This window comes from Heteronotia binoei, chromosome 5 (genome assembly GCF_032191835.1).
Source record: "Heteronotia binoei isolate CCM8104 ecotype False Entrance Well chromosome 5, APGP_CSIRO_Hbin_v1, whole genome shotgun sequence".
Taxonomy (NCBI): domain Eukaryota; kingdom Metazoa; phylum Chordata; class Lepidosauria; order Squamata; family Gekkonidae; genus Heteronotia; species Heteronotia binoei.
The window spans coordinates 51,252,554-51,274,069 of record NC_083227.1 but is presented as its reverse complement, the minus strand read 5'-3'; the positions used below and the strand labels follow the sequence as shown (position 1 = coordinate 51,274,069).

At 39.8% G+C, this 21,516-nt stretch overlaps 1 protein-coding gene across 6 annotated transcripts in view; it reads right to left on the bottom strand.

Annotated features, from left to right (window-relative positions):
* The window catches only part of ATXN7 (ataxin 7), a 185,287-nt gene that overhangs the window by 13,831 nt on the left and 149,940 nt on the right, over positions 1–21,516 (bottom strand). For all 6 annotated transcript variants that reach the window (XM_060239452.1, XM_060239456.1, XM_060239454.1 and 3 more), the window contains 2 exons: positions 2,339–2,597; positions 882–1,138 (listed from right to left, as the gene is read on the bottom strand). In XM_060239452.1, coding sequence (XP_060095435.1) covers positions 882–1,138; positions 2,339–2,597 — 516 coding nt within the window. The remainder of the gene's footprint in view (positions 1–881; positions 1,139–2,338; positions 2,598–21,516) is intronic.

Below are 21,516 nucleotides of genomic sequence, written 5' to 3'. Positions count from 1 at the left end.
TCCCAGCAGTAGTTGCAAGCAGCCAGGCCTAGGGTGGCCAACCACCAGGTGGAGCCTGAAGATCTCTTGGTATCACAACTGAACTCCAGACAACATATCTCTCTCGCCCTGGAGAAAAATAACTGCTTCGGAGGGTGGATTCTATGGCATTATATTCAGCTGAGGCATCTCCCCTCCCCAAACTCTGGCTTCTGTAGACTCCACCACAAAATCTCTAAGAATTTCCCACTAACCTGGAACTGGCAGCCCTAGTCAGGACTGGCCCCAATGAGTTCTCCCTCAAAGACCAAAAGAGGCCTAGAAAGGGCCTCCCCCCTCCCCACTGCCTTTCAATGACAGAACTAAGGTTTGTTAGCAACAGTTACTACCTAGCAACAGTTACTACCTAGCAGTGGTGAGGGAAAGGAGTAGACCCAGCCAATGGTATGCAAGTTCTCGAGTGGCATTTGACAGGCCCGTGCCTGATGTGGTATATCACAGGCCAATGGGAGAGCCAGAAAATGACAGTACACTGGGTTATTATCATCGTCGTTGTCATCAACATCATTATTGCTATTACTGGCACACTGAACAATGGGCTGGGGATCCTGAGAAACATGCACATACAAGGTCTAAGAGTCAAGCCTATTTTTCCATTCAGCAATAGCCACTTCTGCTGCTCTTCACTTCAGAGGCTGGTTTGCTGCTGGAAGAGAGGAACCAAAGAAGCCTCACTCCGCTATTGGAACATCATACCTGGTGCTTCAGATCCCAGTCAATACCAAGCATACACAAAGATTTTTCACTGTTCAAAATGCTCACACATTCTCTCATTTAAGCTGATTTATTTATTCATTATTGACAGTATTACTTGGGGGGAGGGAATAGCTTATAAAAATTACCTGACAATCGTTTGTGTAAAAATTTCCTATTATTTGTACTGTCATCATGCTTCTTTTCTGAATACGGAGGCACAGGGAGGAGACCTTTACCATTCAGTATCTGTCCAGGGGAAGGCAAGGGTGGCTTTGGTATTGAGGGACAATTAAGGCCAGGTTTTATTGAGGAGCTCACAGTAGTAGAACAGGTTGGACCAACAGCAGGTTTCAATAGTGCACCATCTATCTTTGGATGCATTTTTTCCACTTTGACAGTCATGCTATGAAGGGGAAAACAGAAAAACAAGACCACAGGTAACAGTCATACACAGTAATGTCTTTTCAATCCCAAATTACCTGCTGTTCTCATCACTGCCATTTGTATTCTTCTCTACTCTAAATGTGCAAAAAGTCTGTTGTACTGAATGATATAATCATGGATCACAGTATGGCTTAGATCTTGAAAACTAAGCAGGGTCAGCCCTGGTTAATTTTGGGATGGGAGACCACCAAGGAATCCCAGGGTTGCTATGCAGAGGAAGGCAATGGCCAACCACCTCTCTGTTTCCTTCCTTAAAAAATCAACAGGGCCACTGTAAGTTGGTTGCAAGTTGATGGTACTTTACATATATACATAACATAGGATCCTTTTAGTCCCCAAACCCAAATTTACATTCTGGTACTCAGTCTCAGTTTCCCCATCACATATGCTTATTTCATTTCCTGTCAGCTAGTCTCCTTTTCTGGAACTTTACATGATTTCTCCTCCTTTCCCATTTATTGTCTCAAAACCCCCCAAACTATGGTAGTGCTGATTATCTTCTGGTTGGGTTGCAACCCAAACGTGGGCTATGACCTTTCAGGGGTAGGGAATGTTGGCTCTCAAGTTGGTTTTTGCCTGCAACTGCCATCAGCCCCAGCCAAAGGCCAATGACTCACCTTAGTGGAGATTTACCATTTGGAGGTGGGGGGGGGGGAGAACTGGGGTTTCAAATTCTGGTTTAGATTAATTATGGAAACATGTAAAGCTAAATTAGGTTACAGCTAAGAAAATGCAAAGGGGTAGGGGGTTCCATGACATCTACATTGGTTCTTCAATTAACTAGCTGGGAAGAATCTGTATATCAGGGGTGGCCAAATAGTAGCTCAAGAGCCACATGTAGCTCTTTCACACATACTGCATGGATCTTGAAGCCCACACTGCCCTGCTGGCTGGCTTGGAGAAGGCATTTAAAATTGCTTTCTTTCCACCTCTCCCTCCCTTCTCATCTATTTCCTTCCTACCTTCCTTCGATGTTCATGTCTTGTGGCTCTCAAACATCTGATGTTTATTCTATGTGATTTAAGTTAAGCAAATTTGGCCACCCCCAGTGTAGATGAAAATTAAATGCCCGTTTCAAACACACACAAATTAAAAGGAGTCACATTTGTGCCTGTGCTAAACTTTTTGTGTCTCCCTCCACCCCCACAGGCATACTCACATTTTGTCATGGGGAACTTTGCTATGTTGCACCAGATGCATTGACCTATTATTTCCACTGATTGGCAGCTTGTCTTTGGGTGATTTCAACAACTTGGAACTGGATGATGAAGATGCACCAGTACCTCCGCCACTGGATGAGCGACTGCTCCCCCCTCCACTGCTACCTTTGCTTTTTGAAGACAGAGACGAGAAAAGGGAGTATATTGGAGAGGAAGTGGGAGTCAAGGGCGGCTTGCTGGAGGAGCTGTGTCGTCTTTCTGGAAGTGAGAAAAGGAGAGAGTGCATTAGCAACCACTTAGAACATGGAAACAATTTCCGAGCAATTTGAAATTTCTTGCACTTCACTGCACGTGTTACTCTGCCAGAAGTCTCAGTAGTGACCTCACAAATAGGTGTGCATTTCTCTTTGCTGCATCTTGCCTCCTATTATCCATCCCACCCCCCACCCTGCTGCTGTTTCCTTTATGCAATGGAAACAAGCTGAATTTATGTGCCTTAAAAAGGAAATGCTGGCGTGGAGCACTGTCTAAATGAGTGAGGAAGATGAATCTGGATGTTCCTGGTTTAACCAAAAAATTCACTAGGTGGTCTCTGGCAAGCTGGTTTCAGCCCTTGTCCACAATGTTTTGCACTATGGGGATCATACCAATATGTTTTACGGTGAGCATTACTAAAATAATCTATGTGAAACATTGGAATGTCTTTGTAGGACATTTAAATCAAGTGTGAACCAGCCTTCTCTTCTGGACACTTGACTTGACAGATGAATTTACAAAGCAAATCCTTTGAAAAGCACTGGGTTAGATCCAACAAACTGTACAAACTTAATGAATTGATGGAATGTTGATCTACTTTTCCCTGCAGCATCCCACCTCCTCTAAAAAGCTGCTTTCCTGAGGATTGGGGGATGCCTGAGGACACTATAGGATGGAGTGGGGGGCGGGGAGACTGAAACCTGCGGTGAAACTGGCAGAAATCATCCCGTAACTCTTCCCATCTTGTGCAAGCTCTTTTCACCAAGAGCTCAAGTCAGAGCAGAGGTGTGATTGCAGAGATAGAAACTTTTAAAGAGAAGGATGGGGCATTGCAAGTTTTATCAGCAGCAGTGATAATAAAATGGGTTCTGTTATGCAATGATATCTAGCAACAGGAGGACAAAACACGCAGCAACAATGTTACAGAAATGACCTAAACTGTGAAGTTCTCCCATGAGGATTATCTAGGTATTTCTGGCCAATCCAGCATTTCCTATGACTGAAATCAGTAGCACAAACATTCTCTCTCTTGTCCCATGCAGGATTCTGTTTAGGTGCTGTAATTATTCTATGAGCAATACTCTGCTCCGCCCCTTCTCCTTTCATAACCTGATCAGACCAGTTAAGGCAGAATTCTTTGACAGCAGACCAACAGCAAAAGCTCAATGCAAATAGTCAAAAGGGCTAAACAGGTATGCGTTTTCCAGCCATGAAAGCTATGAGTATTATATTTTAACTAAGTACCAATTCTGTTCCAGGCTCAAACAAAAAAGTCATATTTTTACAGCGCTCTCAATGTAAAACCATTTAACGCCCCCCCCCCCTTTAAAACTGATGTCACTAAAAGAGGAGTGAGCTGACATAAGAATCCTAGTAAATACTCCTCTTAAACATGTATCTGTATTTCTGACCTTAGAGTCACTCTGCCTCAGTCTAACCTTCCTCAGAGGGGTGTTTTGAGGATAAATGGAGGAGGAGAGAACCATGCATGCCACTCTAGACTTTTTGGAGTAAGGATGTGAGACAGGCTGACTGATAAAAACAGTGACTGGAAAAAGGGCACTCCAGCAAATGTCATGGCAGAGATGGGAGGTGAACCTGGATCCTAGTCCAAAAGCAACTGCTACATCATCCCCCAAATGAAATTATGATTCCTTATTTGAGCCAGGATTAAAAAACAGGTAAGGTCACATGGCAGAGTGGTAAACTGCAGTACTGCAGTCCAAGCTCTGCTCATGACCTGAGTTTGATCCCAGCAGAAGCTGGGTTCAGGTAGCCAGCTCAAGGCTAACTCGGCCTTCCGAGGCTAGTAAAATTAATACCCAACTTGCTGGGGGTAAAGTGCAGATGACTGGGGAAGGCAATGGCAAACCACCCCGTAAAAAGTCTGCCAAGAAAATGTCATGATGTGACGTCACCCCATGGGTCAGTAACGACTCAGTGCTTGCACAGCGGCTACCTTTACCTTTGTTTTTTAGGGCCACATAGTTTCTTTGTGAGGTTTGGGAGGTTAAGTGTTTACGGACTGTACCTTTCTAGCCTTACATTAAAAATGTCCTGTCCTGAGAGGACACCATCACCTTGTCTTCAGATTTCATGAAGAGACAATGAGAATGTAAAAAAGTAAATTTTCAGCTCTTAATAATAAATCATTCACAACTGAGCCTCTTAGAGATGGTAACTGGTCGAGTCTTGGAAGATCCCAAAATTATTAATTTTTGGGGACTTCGGTGTCCATACAAATGAATCTGCCACCTTTGCACATACTTCAGACCTGGTGTCTTCCATGGCAGCACAAGGACTCTCCCAATTTGTTTCAGGCCCGCACTTCAAGCAGGCCACAACATGGGGATGAATGTGGTCCTGACTTCAAAAGAATAAGTGCCACTTGGTTTTGAAGGCCCAGCTTGACATTTCCACTCCTCCTTGTCTAGATAGTGAACTAATTTATGCTCATCCATGGAGACTAATGGATCCAACTGGATTCCAGAATGCTCTGAAGGAATCTGATGCCTTCAGCACTTCACTGGATGAGCTGATAGACTGGAATTCCTGACTCTCTGAAGCCATCAATAAGGTTGCCCCCCCCCGCCCCCAATGTCCTCTATGCAACTCAGAGGGATGAAATGGGAACTTAGACAACTGAAGTGAGTTTGGCGGTGCACTTGTGACAAAGATACAAGAGCATCGATGGTGGCAAAAGCTGCAAAGAGGGAACTCTTCTCAGCCTCCATCACATCTGCTAGCTCTTGGCCAGCGCAATTATTTAGGGTGATCAGGTGTTTAACATCCCTTACACAGAGGGATCCAAACAGATATAGAGATTTGGCTATTAGCTCAGAGACATTTATGAGCTTTTTTGTGGACAAAGTCTTGTCACTTCTGACACAACTTACCTGCAATGTTGATACAGTATGCAAACTGGAGGCCCTTTGGCTGCCTTTGAATTCAGTTTGTGATTCTTTTAGCCTGCTCACTCCTGCCAATGTTGACAAGGTCCTGGGTGCTGTTAGGCTGACCACATGCCTCCTTGACCTGTATCCCTCTCATAGCTGATCAAAGTCAGCAATGAGGGGATCTGGGGCCCTTTGATGGATATAATCAACCTGTCCTTGGAGACAGGGGTGTTTTCAGAGGATCTTCAAGGAGACTGTAGTTATACTGCTCTTGAAAAATCCATCCTTGGATCCTTTAGATCTAGCCAAGGGATCTGGGGCCCTTTGATGGATATAATCAACCTGTCCTTGGAGACAGGGGTGTTTTCAGAGGATCTTCAAGGAGATTGTAGTTATACTGCTCTTGAAAAATCCATCCTTGGATCCTTTAGATCTGCCATTTCTAGGCAAGGTATTTGAGAGAGCGGTAGTTGAGCAGCTCTAGGGTTTCCTGGATGACACATCAGTGCTAGATCTGTTCTAGTCCAGCTTCTGCCCTGGCAATGGGATGGAGACTATGCTGGTCGCCCTGACAGATGATCTTCATAGATAGCTGGATCAAGGCAGGTCAGCATTACTATTGTAGCCTGACTTCATAGTGGCATTCGACACAATTGATTACGAGCTTTTGACTCACTATCTCACTGACATAGGAGTTCATGGGGTAGCCCTTTAATGGCTTTCCTCATTTCTCCTTGGTTGGGGACAGAGAGTGGCGCATGGTGAGAATGTGTCCTCTAGGTGCTCCTTGTTATGTGGGGTTCCTCAGGGGCACTCCTCTCTCCAATGTTATTTAACACATAATGCATAATGTTGACCAGCTGGCAAGGAGTTTCGGATTTAGGTGTCATCAGTATATTGATGTATCTGTCATTGGGCAGCCACTCAGCCACTGTCTCACAAAATATGGCTGAGGATTTGGAGGCTGTGGTGGAATGGCTAAGAAAGAGCAGGCTGAAGCTGAATACATCAAAGATGGGGATTCTGTGGCTGGGGGGAGGGACCAGGATAGGAGTGCAGACTCCCAGCCCTTGATGGGGTGCCACTGACACTGGTGTTGTCTGGCAAGAGTCTGGATGTGAGTTTTGTTGGAGGCCCAGGTCATACATATTACCAAACTGGCATTTTTTCATCTTTGCCAAGCCCAGCAACTGGCTCCTTTCCTGTCACACCCTGACCTGGCCCCAGTAATCCATGCAATGATCGCCTCCAGATTAGAGTACTATAACTCACTCAACACTGCGGTCCAGAATGCAGCAGTACAAGTCCTAACAGAAATGCCACAAACGACACATATCCAACCATTGCTGTGCCAGCTACACTGACTCCTGGTGGAGTAGAGAGTCCGGTTTAAGGTTTTGGCCTTTCAGACCTTGAGTGGTCTTGGACCAATTTATCTGCAGGACCACCTACTTTGATAAGTCCCTGGAAGAGCATTATGCTTCACTTATAACAACTTACTGGTGATCCCTGGCTGTAGGAAGGTCCAGCTGTCCTCAACCAGGGCCGGGGCCTTTTTGGTCTTGCCCCCAGTGGAATTCCACAGGGACTATAAGGCAGAGATGTTCTTCCAGACCTTTGGTTGAGGACAGCAACAGTTTGTCATTGGCTGGCACCTTCCATTTCCCACTCCACCCCCCCCCCCCAGACGCTTTAGAAGTTTCTCTCCCCCCATCCCACCACTGCATGACATCCAGGTAATTCAGAATTTGAACAAAAAACTCACAGGATGCCATCTGAGATATTTTGAAAAAGCTTTTAACCTAATTCATTGTATTAGTTTTTAAATTTGTATATTGCTTTTAAGATATATTTGCTGTACACTGCCCAGAGCCTGGAGTGAGCTGAGAAGGGGTGAATAATAATAATAATAATAATAATAATAATAATAATACTTTATGAATATATATTGTGTGATTTTAATGTGTGTGCTGTTTTAATTTTGTTAAGTGACTGTTATGTTGTTTCCTTGCAACCAGCTGCTGCATTGACAGCTACCTTGAGGCTAAAGAGATAAGGCCAGATATAAGCAAACAAAGAGAACAATAAAGGGAGACATTTTTTCAAAGCAGTGTTCTGAATTAGCTCATATTTTGACTTATGTGATTTTGTTGGCCCACCTGGGCAACTGCATGAAACATAAGAACATGAGAAGAGTCCTGCTGGAATCAGACCAATGCTCCATCTAGTCCAGCGTCTGTTTCACACTGTGGCCAGCCAGTTCCTCTAGATGGCCAACAACAGGGAATAGAGGCCAAGGCCTTCCCTTGATGTTGCCTCCTGGATCTGGGATTTAGAGGATTAGTGCCTCTGACTGTGGAGGTTCCTCTCAGTCACCATGGCTAGTAACCACTGACTAACCACAGTCGGCCTTGTGTTACGAAACTCTGACTTCTGACCTGCCTGCTCCAATGTATTTAAGCTTGCTTCTCAAGAAGAAAGGTTCCCCTCCTCTCCCAAAACATGTTGCTTATGCAACAAGCACCCCCTTTCCCAATTTCCATGTATTGGTTTCCCAGGGGCTTCTATCATGATGATGATGAAACCAAACCACTGTTTTGTAAATTACAGTGCCCTCTTAAAATAAACAAAACAAAAACAAATGGAGACACCCCCCCCAACAACCCAGCTTTCAAGCTCTGAGTGCACACATGCATGCGCACACACAGAGAGAGCAGCAGATGTATGGCAACAATACAGGTGAAGAGCTGGACACCTGCTCAAATAATGTTGTTACTTAGTTGTTTAGGCACATATATACCACCCATCTTAAAAATTAAGGTTGTTCACCTAATATTAAACACATCAACAAACAATAAATTAATTTCAAACAATTTTATTAGTAACATATGGCAATATATTCAATTTCTTATATCATTAATAACTACTCCCCCCCATATATTTCTACCTACCCCTCCTCCCATTACTTGATCCCCACCGGTGTACTAAATTCAAAACATCATTATAAAAGGTACCCCTAATTAATAAGAACCAAACTTCGTATCCTTCCCCCACTTATACTTAATCATTATCAAAGATTGTCCAATGTCCTTTTATTTTCCATTCTTTTTCTACATATCTTCTGAATTTCTTCTACTCCATATTAAATACTTCTAAATCATGTCTCTTAAAGTTCTTGTTAACTTATCCATTTCACTCCATGTCATAACTTTAACAATCCAATCCCATTTATCTGGTATTTTTTCTTGCTTCCACAACTGCACATAGCAGCTGAAAGCAAGTACCAGATTAAAGTTCTATCTTCTTTTGGAAATTTTTCCATTTGTAATCCTAACAGAAAAGTCTGCAATTTTGTTAAATTCATATCCCAAGATCTTAGAAATCTCTTGCTGAATCATCCGCCAAAACATTTTAGCTTTTTCACAAGTCCACCACATATGGTAGAAAGAACCTTCATGCTTTTTACATTTCCAACATCTGTCTGGCATCTTGTTATTCATCTTTGCCAATTTTTAGGAGTTATATACCGTCTGTACATCATCTTAAAACAATTTTCTTTAATATTCTGACATGTTGAGAGTTTCATAGAGTTCTTCCACAAATATTCCCAAGTTTCCATCTGTATTTCTTTATTCACATTAATTGCCCATTTAATCATTTGAGATTTTACTACTTCATCTTCTGTAGACCATTGTAGAAGTAATTTATATACTTTTGAAATTAACTTATCATTGTCTCCAAGCGGAACTTTTTCCATTTCTGTTTACTCCTTCCTTATTCCTTCAGTTTTAATATCATTCTCCACCAAGCTCTTTATTTGTTGTATTTGAAACCAATCATATTTATTATTCAACTCTTCAGCAGTTTTCAGTTCTATTTTGCCACTTTGTATTTTTAATAGTTGCCTATATGACAATCACTTTTCTTCCCCTATCTCAGCTGTTATTTTTATTACTTCCGCTGGTACTATCCATAACGGTCTTCTCTCATCTCCATACTTCTTATATTTCATCCATGTATTTAACAAATTATTTCTTATATAATGGTGAGAGAAAAAACCGTCCATCTTCCTTTTTCCATAATACAAATATGCGTGCGAGTCAAATTTATTCCCGTGACCTTCCAACACTAAAAGTTTTCTGTTTAACAGCGTTATCCATTCTTTTATCCACACTAGGCAAACTGCTTCCTGATATAATCTTAAATTCAGTAATTGAAATCTACCCCTCTCTTTTGCATCTGTCAAAATTTTCATTTTAATCCTTGGTTTCTTTCCAGCCCACACAAATTCTGAAATTTTTCTTCGCCATTTATCAAATTGTTTACTCTCCTTCACAATAGGAATAGTTTGAAACAAATACATTATTCTTGGTAGAATATTCATTTTAATTGCAGCTATTCTACCCAACAATGACAAATTAAGCTTGTTCCATTTTAGCATGTCTTCATCCATTTTACGCCATAACTTCTCATAATTATTTTTGAACAGATCAATATTCTTCATTGTTATCTCCACCCCCAGATATTTTACTTTGGAGGTGACTTCGCAGCCCGTTAGTCTCTGCAATTCTTGCTGTTTTTTTTTGTCTGCATATTTTTACACAGAATTTTTGATTTTTCTCTATTAATACAAAGTCCCGCCAACTCCCCATATTCTTGTATTTTAGCTAGCAACGAAGGTGTAACTTGTATGGGGTTTTCATTTATAAACATTATATCATCAGCAAAAGCTCTGTATTTGTAAGTGAATCCTTTTATTCTTAATCCTTCTATGTCTTTTTCTTCTTGTATCTGCATCAATAATATTTCAAGAGTCATTATAAACAACAATGGTGAAAGTGGACAACCTTGTCTAGTACCTTTGCTGATTTTCATGTCTTCTGTAAGATCTGCATTTATACATAACCTTGCACTTTGTTCAGAATATATTGCTTTTATCATTCTTATAAAACTTTCTCCAAGCTCCATTTTTTCCATTACTGTAAACATAAAGTCCCAGTTTAAATTGTCAAATGCTTTCTCTGCATCTGCAAAGAATAATGCTACTTCTTTTTCTGGATGTCTTTTATAATATTCTACAATATTTACAACAGTTCTAATATTGTCTCTTATTTGCCTTTTGGGAAGAAAATCTGCTTGATCTTCCTTTATAAAGTTTATCAAATGCTGTTTAAGCCGTTCTGCCAAGATACTTGTATATATTTTATAGTCATTATTTAATAACGAGCTATCAAGAAGAAATCTCATTCTTTATTTTAACACCTTTAAATAATTTGGCATAATACTTAAAAAATTCTCTTTTTATTCCCTCTTGGGTAACCACTTCTCTTCCATCTACCACAATTTTATTAATAATTTTATTTTCCCTCTTTTGTTTTAATTGCCAAGCCAAATACTTTCCCGGTTTATTTGCTCCCTCAAAGATTTTCTGCTGCAATCTTTTCAAATTCCATTCCACTTCTTTATTTAACAAATGTCTCATTTGAGTTTGTAATATTGTAATTTCCCTTATAATTTTCTTTTTCCCTGGCCTTTTTCTCAACTCCCCTTCTTCTTTCTTTATTTCATTTTGAATGTCCAACATCTGTTTCTCTTTTACTCTCTCGTCCTTATTATTCAAAGTAATCAATGTTCCTCTCATTACTGCTTTATAAGCATCCCAGACCGTCTGGAAATCTATGTCCTCGTCATTCATTTGGAAAAAAAGCTTTAGTTTCATTTTCTAGATATGTCACTGTTTCTTTATTCTGTAGTAAATCTTCATTCAATCTCCATCTTCTCAACTTCTTGGACAATTTTGTAATCCACATTATTGGATTATGATCAGCCCCAATCTTAGGTAAAATCTCTATTTTCCTTGTTATAAGACCTAAATCTTTAGTTCCCCAACACGTCAATTCTAGAAAAAGTTTTATGTCTTGCTGAAAAAAAAGTATAGCCCCGAACTTCAGGGTTAAATTTCCTCCATAAATCTTCCAAATTTTCTTGTTTAACCAATTCAAAAAAAGACTTTGGCAATTTTCCTTCTTTACTATTATTTTTTCCCCCTCCAGATCTGTCCAATGAGAATTCTTAACTGTTCCATTAAAATCTCCCATTATCAAAACTTGGTCATAGGTCAGTTCATCAAGCTGCTGTATAATGTCTTTTTAAAAAGCATCCTTTGCACCATTAGGCGCATACAGTCCCAATAACGTTTTCTTTCCATTTAATATTGTTTCTACTGCTACAAATCTTCCATCTTTGTCCTTAAACGCTATTTTAGGCTCCAATTCTTGTTTAATATAAAAAATCACTCCCCTTTTCTTCTGTTCAGCCAATGAAAAAAATTCTTCCCCAATTGTTTATTCCATAATCCTTTTGTTTAATATGCACTTGTTGAAAGCAAATTATATTACAATTTTGTTTCTTAATCCAATGAAATGTTCTTTTTTGTGGTGAATTTAGTCCATTTACATTCCAAGACAATAATTTGTAATCCATCATGGTGCAAATTCTTTATTTTCTTCATAAAATCTGCGCATTTCCTGTACATTTGTAATTGTAATTCTTTTCCCCTGAAGTTCAAAACTCAAACCTTCAGGTATTATCCATCTAAACCTTATTCCATTGTCTCTTAATTTTTCTGTCAGTTTTTAATATGTTCTTCTATCATTTATCACTTGCCTTGGCAACTCTTTCATGATTCTTACTCTGCTGCCTCCCACTATCAATGTCTTTTCAAAATTTTTGCTCATGATCCTTCCCACCATTTCCTTTGTCATAAATCTTATGACAACATCTCTTGGTAAGTTATTTTTCTTGGCATAAAGTGAGTTCACTCTGTACATATAGTCATACATGTTTTTAGTCACTTCAGGATCTTCCTCTAAAAATTCTGCAATTATTTTTATTATATATTCTTTTAAATCACCATCTTCCTTTTCAGGTACTCCTCTCACACGTATCTGAGTCTCCATTAATTTGCAGTCATGGATTGTCACTTTTTCTTGCATTTTCAACAAGGTGGAATCATATATTTTCATTTTACCTTCTACCTCCTGCACTTTTCTTAGATGTTTCCTCTGTTTCCTTTCTGAGATCTTCCATATCTTTTTTAATCTCTTCAATAATTTCTTTTTTCGATTCAGTTATCATCTCTCTCATGCCTCTAATCATTCTGGCCTCCATTGCTTCTAATTGGTCCTGCATTTTTTCCAATGATGTAGCCCTGGTACGGGGTTGCTTGTCTTCTTGACATTTAAAAACAGCGAAAATTTGGACCTCACCAATTTCAACTTCAACTATCAGATTCAAAAGAATAGGACTTGCCTTTTATAACAAGCCTAATTTCGCCATCCTCAGAGCTCCCAAAGTCAAGATATTCATTTTTTAAATTTTTAAATCTTTCAAAATGGCGGTCGTGACTTTTTGCTGCTCCTTACAATTTTCCCCCCTTTTAAAAATGTCTGAAGTCCACACAAATAATATGTCCAATAATATTTATCTTCTTATCCTCTTCTCAATTAATTCCAACAATTTTTAATGTCCCTAACACTTTTAAAACATTTTTATTTTGACCTCCAAGCAATGGCCGCCGATGTTTCTCAATAGTGTTATATTCCTAGAGTAGATTTTCCATCCACTACTTCCTGCTTTACTTGCCACCAAATCTCATTCACCCTGGTAAGTACTTGACGTACTTCCTGTATTACTTGAATATGTTGCAGGTCTGTGACGATGGTGCTCTTTTTTCAAAACTACAAGTAGACCAAACAATAAATTCCTTTCCATTTTTAGCACTATCCTTTATATTTATAAAGTCCAAATTTCAACTCTTCCTCCTTTCTTCTTCCAAACTTTCTAGATTTTCAATTCCCACCTTTTAAATTTGTTCCATTAAGCTGTAAATAGTCCCGGAATGAAAGATCTGTAATCTGTACCTTCTCTTCCAATTATCCAAGTTCCCACTGGTCTTGTGTAGCTTTAGATGTTTAGCAATGTCCAAGAAGATTAGGATTCTGTCGAGCTTATGTAAAATAAATGACTCTGAAAACTTCTGCAGATGATGAAAATGCAACTCTTCCCGGAGACCCCTCAAAGGAGTCCCCCCCCTCCCAGGTCTCCCTTTTAGCCAAGGTAAATCTCCTCAAAGTTTCCTGTGCATATCTTGGACTAATCTCTGACTGAGAAAAGTAGGCAGTAGGCATTAATTTGCCTCCCACTACCCTGAACAGAAGTTCCAGCCTGCTCCCGTTATGAGAAGCAGCTCAGCTCGACATTTTCCTCCCCCAGATGTCCAACAAACAACATTACACAAGTGAAGCACCATGTGAACCCTCTAGGACCGAAGAAAACATCTCAATGGGGTGCATCAAACAAATGTAATCATAAATTGAGTAAGAGTTTCAAGGTAACAGTCATCAACTGGAAGTATTAAAAAACAGCACACAATTATTATTTTACAAATTCATTATCTGCAGTCGACTGGACCAGAATCTCTGTTTTTCAATGGATGACCTAGGAACTGACCCCAGGGCATTACCTGAATGTACTGCACAACTACACAGCTTTCTCTCCCACCTGCCCTGTGTACCTGAACAATCCCTTTAACAATGAAAGCATAAATTAGCTGGTGAATCTTGTTTTTTTAAAATGCGTGCTAAGAATGGCAGCTTCCAGGTTTGCACTAGGAACTGCACAAATGGCAACATGAAGAACTAGTGCTGGAAGATCATGTCCCCATGCAACTCTGCAACTGCAGCTTTATTCATTTTGACAGGATCTCTCATAGGTACTACATGCTGCACTCGCTGCCCTCAGGCTGGTTGCTTTATCCACAGGATAAATTATTTCCGAAGCTTCTGCATATGAGCAAGTATCACCCTCATCCCTCAGAAAGACAAAGAGTCATCTTGACAAAGAGTCATCATTCATCTCCTTCTACAGTACTTCAATTAACATTTGACTAATTCATCCTATTTCTCCACAGCTCTGTCAGTTTCACTCTCCCCCTCCCAGTCCTGCCTCCAGTCAATGAAAATCCTACTAGATGTCGCCAGGGAGACTAGCTTTGCCTTTCCACCACATACATAGAGCTTCTTGGCCAATCACAAAAAGAATACAACCTGCATTTTTCTTTTCTGCTTAGAAAAATTCCAAACCATATGCTTTTGTAATATCCCTTCCCCCTTCTCTCCATATCAACAGAAGGGCAAAAAAAATACAAAGTATAGTAGTTGTCTTTAATTTTGAGTTTTCTCTTAATAGGACAGGCATACATGTTATCTACAAGCCAAGCTATAACCCTATTAATAAATCTTTATTAATTCAACAGAAATTAAATCTTTTTTTAAAAAAAAATTAGAATAGTGAACAATATTGTAAGTTTTAAAGTGACTGCTTTAAAGTACAGTTTTTCAGATCTTTGCTTCATTAAATCTTTCCCCATATTCAAGGCAGATGATTTAGCCTGTTTACAAAACTACGTGCTCTGCAAGTGTATGCATTTTATTGCCTAGTCAATTCTGGGCTTCTAAATAGGACAAAGTATTAAGTGCCAAGTGTCTTTTTATAACAATGGCCAGAATCCCAGAGTGGATTTGCTAAGTTACTATTTGAAGGCCTTGGAAGTTCAGCGATGCTTTATGATGTAGCTAGAGCCAATATTAGTTGTGATGAGAGCCTTTATACGAAGCACAAAGATAAAAACACACTGTCCGCAATTTCAACCTTCTTTACGTATTTGGCAAAACCTAAATCCTAGTAGTTGTCACAGTTAAAAATGGTATCTGATCCATTGATAGGTTACCAGCATGATCTGCTTTTATTGCATCTCCTCAAACTGACAGAAAGGTGTTTGCCTATAACAAAGCTGGCAAAAAAAAAAAGACAGCTGAGAAATTGGCATAGCTATCAAGAAGGCCCTTATCAATCAATTCTTCTTGGTATCGGATGAAATAAGCTTTGACTCTTGAACGCTTGTATCCCAAAAATCCTGTTGGTCTCTAAAGTGCCACTGGACTCTAATTTAGCTGTTCTACTGCCGACAAACACAGCTGCCCTCTAAAACTTTCTTTGTGCACGTCACTGTTATGCAAAATCTCATTTTGATTGAGTCAGATACCACCAATTTTTTGCTCAACCCTCCAGACAGGTCTGTTTTAAAACTGTCTTGACAGTGAGATTTCCAATGGTGATACTGCTGTGTTCAAATTCAAGTAGCAAAAAAGCTTGTGCTATATAATAAATGACTTTTATGTGCCGGAAGATTCTTTTAGCTTTTGCTGCAATACACTAAACAGGCCTCTACCTCCACTTGAATCCCTGGGACCTTATCTCATGATAATTACAAAGACGACATCAACATCAAGCTTACACTTTGGAGCAGAATTACCATTTAAATGCCTTGGACAAAAACGTCAATTAATAGGCTGTGAAGATTAACTACTACTTTTTTCTGGGCCACAAAATCAGCTGCATGACAACATAAACCTTACAAATTGTTACATCCCAGAGAATGACAGAGGACATAAACAGCTTGTTTTAGGATTATATTATAAACCTTATAAAGCATGTATTATGTGACAGATGACAGAATATGAATTTGGGAATAATCAAAAAACCAATTTTAATGACATGAACTCAGCACATTCTGAACCAAATATATAGAGGAACCAAGACCAGGGACTGAGGGTTTGGAGCGTTAATGGGAAAAAAGTGATTCCATCTGAATGACACCAACTATCTTCCTCTGTAACTCAAAATCTGTATTATAGAATTCCTTACAATAGAATATGCAGGAGTTATATGAATGGTAATCAGCTTAAGGAACCTTTCTCCAGTGTAGGTGGTGCCTTTTCTGGCAGAAGAATCACTTACACTGGAGAAAGTTCTTTTTGCTTGGAGGAAAGCTTCACATGTTGCACAGCAGCAGAATGGTAAGATACAAGCCATTATGTCCTTTACGGCAGTTCCATGTTGTCATAACAGAGCAGATCTCTCAACAAGGCTGGAAATACACAGTGACAGGAAAGTATGTCAGCACATGAGGAAAGATGTGGCAGCTAACAATCTGACTAAATGAAAGAGCTGTCCAAATAGTGTTTAAATCACCACAGTGAGTAATTATAGTTGTAATGAAAGCCCAGGAGAGGCAATGGTCTTGTGGTGCTTGGCTGTTGTGCCACATAATGTCTTTGACTGCCTTCATCCACTGTGCTGTAGTTTTCTTGTGAGATCACCGTTAATGCAATATATACAACAAACACACACCAAGTATACCTGTTTTGATTTCCAAGACCTCCTTGTTTCTAGAAGCCCAGTGTGAGAAGCATCTATTTTGTATAAGTGATCCCACCCCAAATTCTCGGTTTCAGCACAGCAGAAAGCTGAGAGCTTCAAAAGGAAAGGTAGAATTTTCACACATTACATTGTAAAGCCATGCACAGGTTGAGGACAGAGACACTTGGAGTGATCAGTGGTCCTCTCTCCCTCCTTCCCCCTACCCTCTCTGCTCCCCTCTTCCTCTCCCTTTCCCCCCAATCCCTACCTTAATGTTGCCCTCCTTTTTTATTGCTGCTAAACAGAAATTTGGATTGACTATCCTAGCTGTCCCTGACTGACTGAAGCACCATCTATTATAATAGATTACTTGTTAGGCCAGAAAATATCAGAATTTATAGTATTTATTAATGCTGTGCATGATTTTAAATTGTATTATGTTTATATGATGTATGAATTGTTGGAACCCCCACAGAGCCTGTTTATAGGGATGGGAGGAGGGTACAAATTGAATAAAACAACAACAATAATATTGCAATGTTCTAAAATCTGCACAATTCCTTTAAAAGTATCAAAATTCAGGTTCTCTGGGCACAGGAAAACACAGACCCCTGCTCATAGCCAAAGGCTTCAATGCATATTAACAAGAAGTCAGTCTCCATCAGTCATCCCAGAGAAAGCTTTTCATGGCAAGAAATGTAAAGGAAAAATTCACTTCAGAGAGGGCCAACGAATAGTAACATGGCTCTCAATCAGTAAGACCAAACCATCAGTTTCTTTCACACAGTAACTCAGCAGACTGCATTTATATCTAGGTATCTTGGGATTTTATTCAGCCATTTGATTTCACTGTATATTCATGGCCGCCGGTCAGTCTCTATTACGACCCACAAGCCAGATAGAAGCAGAACAATGTTAATTAATTACCTAAAATTATATTCTCTATCATGTATCTTTCAACTCAGTACATCAGACAATGAGAGAAGGGTTAGAGCTTATCAGAGTTAATTATACACAACATTATCTCTGCCTGTATTTTCATAGCAGAGGACAGAAACTTAGCTAATTGTACAGTGATTCTTCAGTCAACCAGGCCAAAAAAATTCAAACAGCCTTCTGCTCACGGCCATGTCATTTCTAAGTCAGTCTGTTCTCAATCTGCAAAATGGGAACAAGCGATGCCTTGCTGTATTAAATTTGGTAAACGAAATATAGTCAAACATGCTATATAAATGGCAATTGTCCACCAGAATTGTCTCGACCACCAGGGATCGGGCCTTTTCAGTGGCAGCCCCCTCCTGGTGGAACCAATTGCCAGAAGAGGTTAGGATCTTGCGGGACATTGCTTAGTTCCGCAAGGCCTGTAAGACTGTTCTCTTCCAGCAAGCCTTCAGTTGACTGTAGGAGAATCCTGGAAGAATCCTGAAACAACTGTTGTCTTGAGAATAAGTAACATCTAATCTAGCACCAACTGTATACTGTTTTTAATTTATATTGTTTAATGATTTTATTGATTTTATGATTGCAATCATTGTTCTATGATCTGATGTCAGGCGCCCTGAGCCCGCCTTGGCAGGGAGGGCGGGGTATAAATCAAATTAAACATAAACATAAACAGAAGTGCAGGAAGATTGCCAGAAAGCATCAGAACTGCAGGGAGTGATTCATATGGCATAGCTCCTGGCTATCCTTAAGGGGTATTGTGGAATACAGCCAAAAATACAGAAAATATGACTGAGCCAAAAGACAGCTAGTTTCCCTACAAACTTTCTTCTGCCTTTTTGCAATTCTGGTAGCCTAGGAGATACTGATCATCAAGCAAGTTTCAGGATGGCAAAACAGATGGAGCATGATAGGCAACAAATCTAGATCTTGAAGCTACACTTTTCTTCAGTAATGCAGAAACAGTTCCTTCAAAAGTTCTGAGTAACTCAAATGCTGAGCATTCAAACTTAAAGCTTTCAGTAGCCAAGAACCACAAGCAAGAGAAAGCATAACAGAGGAACATGCCTCAAAATATGTCAAGCTTCTACAGTAAATTGATGTTCTATGCACTTTTGGAAAAGAAGTATAAAGTTGAAGTCTTGGGGGCTCAGAAGAGAAATAAACAAATGGAGGAAGTGCTTCTACAACAGTCTAAGTGACTTCTGATTATTTCCCTCCCCCCTTCCCACTGCAGCCTGTGTGCTATATCATATTTTGTTCCTAGGGGTCTCCAACTCTCAGGAATAGCTTTCCAAGAATCTGCAATGGGAAGAGAAAAATCTCTTCCACAAACTCCCTTCTGTGTGTGGTTATTGAGATCCAAACCTTTGATTTACTGTTTTATATTTGTCTGCTGTGACAGCTGTATCTTCATAATAATCCCTAACGTTCTGTCTATGTAGCTGAAAGACTCCCTGAACCTCAGTAAAATCCTTTTCTTTGCAAAGCTAGACAGCTCTCTGGACCAAAGCTCAGAAGATTTTATAGCAGATTGTGCCTGTAATTCTGTCATCCAAGATTGGGATATTGCTGCAAATCATAAAATCCTACCTCATGAACTTTCTATTAGCAATGGGGTGGACAGAATGATCAATTTAAAAATATTTGCAGGAACAAAACTGCTGAGACCAACTAAATGTACTCACCAGCAGTGCAATTCTAAACAGAGTTTAAACCCTTCTCAATCCATTCAAGCCAAGTGTTACTCTGCTTAGGACTGCACTGCAACACATTTCCCAAGCCTGTTGTCCTAAAGTTCTAGACAGAATATATTCATCTACCTGGACAGCTAGAAACTTCTTTTAAAATTCCCATAAAGGCCTTAAGCATCTTAACATGGACAACAAATACAAATTAAAAAATACTGCAGAATCATTCCAAGAGTTTGCTAAATTGAAGTAGCAAAAAAGCTCTTTCACAAGACCCAGACAGATATTCAGATATAACACTCATCACTTGATAAGCCTGTTCCCACTGCTGGTATTGCAAATATACATACAAGTGCTAAGCTAAGAGTCCCCAATCTTTTTGCGCTTGTGGGTGCCTTTGGAATTCTGACACAGTGTAGTGGGCACAGCCGTACAATTGCTGCCACGGGAAGTGGAGGCAGCCACAAGTGGCAGCTACAGCTTACCTTCAGCCATGTAGCTAAGATCCCTGTGCTGCCAAAGCGGCACGTTTTAAAAAATTTGCTCCATCATATCACTAAAGACCTATCAGATCTTGCTGTGCAAAAACCCCACCTGACCCCACCCACTTTCTAAAAACACTTGGTGGGCGGGCATCCGGAAAAGTGTCAGCAGGCACCAGGGGACCCTGTTCTAATCACAGCTTCAGAACTGCAACAGTCGTTATAAAAGTGGGTCACTATTCAGCTCAATCAATAAACCAAAGTAGGCAACTGCTGGGGGATTTTTTTTGGGGGGGGGGCGGCAGTGTATGTGCTGCTACCGTATTTATTTCTCCACCTTCAAAACAAACAAACAAACCCAAAAACCACCCTGACTGTAGATTATTAGTATATATTAAACATGTTCAACTGCGGGTTTTTTTGACCAAGCAAAGCTATGAGTATGAAACAAACCATCTAGTGAGATATCAGCAGGCAGTCATGCTTACTACAAAAGCCCTCCCTTACCGGAAAAAAAAAAAATTGTAGTCTGTTCATTCCTCCTAATTTAGGGGTATCAAATTAATTGGTTATGAGGGCTGAATCTGACATAAATGAGACCTTGTCGGGCCGAGCAGTGCTGGGCCAGACCATGCCATGCGTACCTATTTAAGATTAGGTAGGAGATATAAACTTTCTAAAGGACACATACAAACATGACTAAACATTTTTAAAAGAAAAACTTAACATAAAATATGCTTAAAACATTAGCATGTTGGTCTTAAAGGTGCTTTCTTTGTATTTCTCCCATGGGATCCAGAGAACTGGGCAAAGGAAGCTCTGGCTCTTTCCCACCCTCCCCAGGGGACCAGGAGGGGAAAGAGCCTCAACCAATGGAGAAAATCAAGGCTTTCCTCTGTAGCTCCTGTGCAATGGAACAAACCTTGCAAAGCAACCTGAGATGCAGAAGGAAGCAAGAGAGAGGGAGGAAGAAGCAGACAAGAGCCAATTGCTCGGGGGCCTGATAGGAGCCCTCTGGGGGTCTGATTCAGCCCCCAGGCCACATGTTTGACATCTCTGTTGTAATTTACCACAGAACTTTTTTATTTAATTTTACTCATACCTGCTTTTCAGAAGACTGTCTTCCAATATAACTCAGAACTATTAAAATATATTATGCAAAGTTAGAGTCCATTAGCACCTTTAAGACCAACAAAGTATTATTCAGGATGTGAACTTTTGTGTGCATGCACTTTTGTTGGTCTTAAAGGTGCTAATGGACTCTAACTTTGTCATATTGCTTCAGACTAACACAGCTACCCACTTGGAAATATATTATGCATATATAGATGTCCAAGTACCAATGAAATTTAACTTTGGGAAGGCAGGATAAGACCCTTACAAAAAAACAACCAACAATACACATACAGCTATTTCCACTTTTACCAGTAAATATTTCCCTGTACAACTACAAAAAGTAAAAACAAAGAAACCAATTTTACTGTACTACAAAATACTTTGGTATTTAAAAGCAGTGATATTCAATATTAAACCTCCTACGCTATAACAACACCTAAAAGGAGCAATATTTTCAGCACAGGATTGAGGCCAATATTTATTAATAATATCCCTATGGGGAAAAAGAACATTTAAATTTAGATTGGCTGGT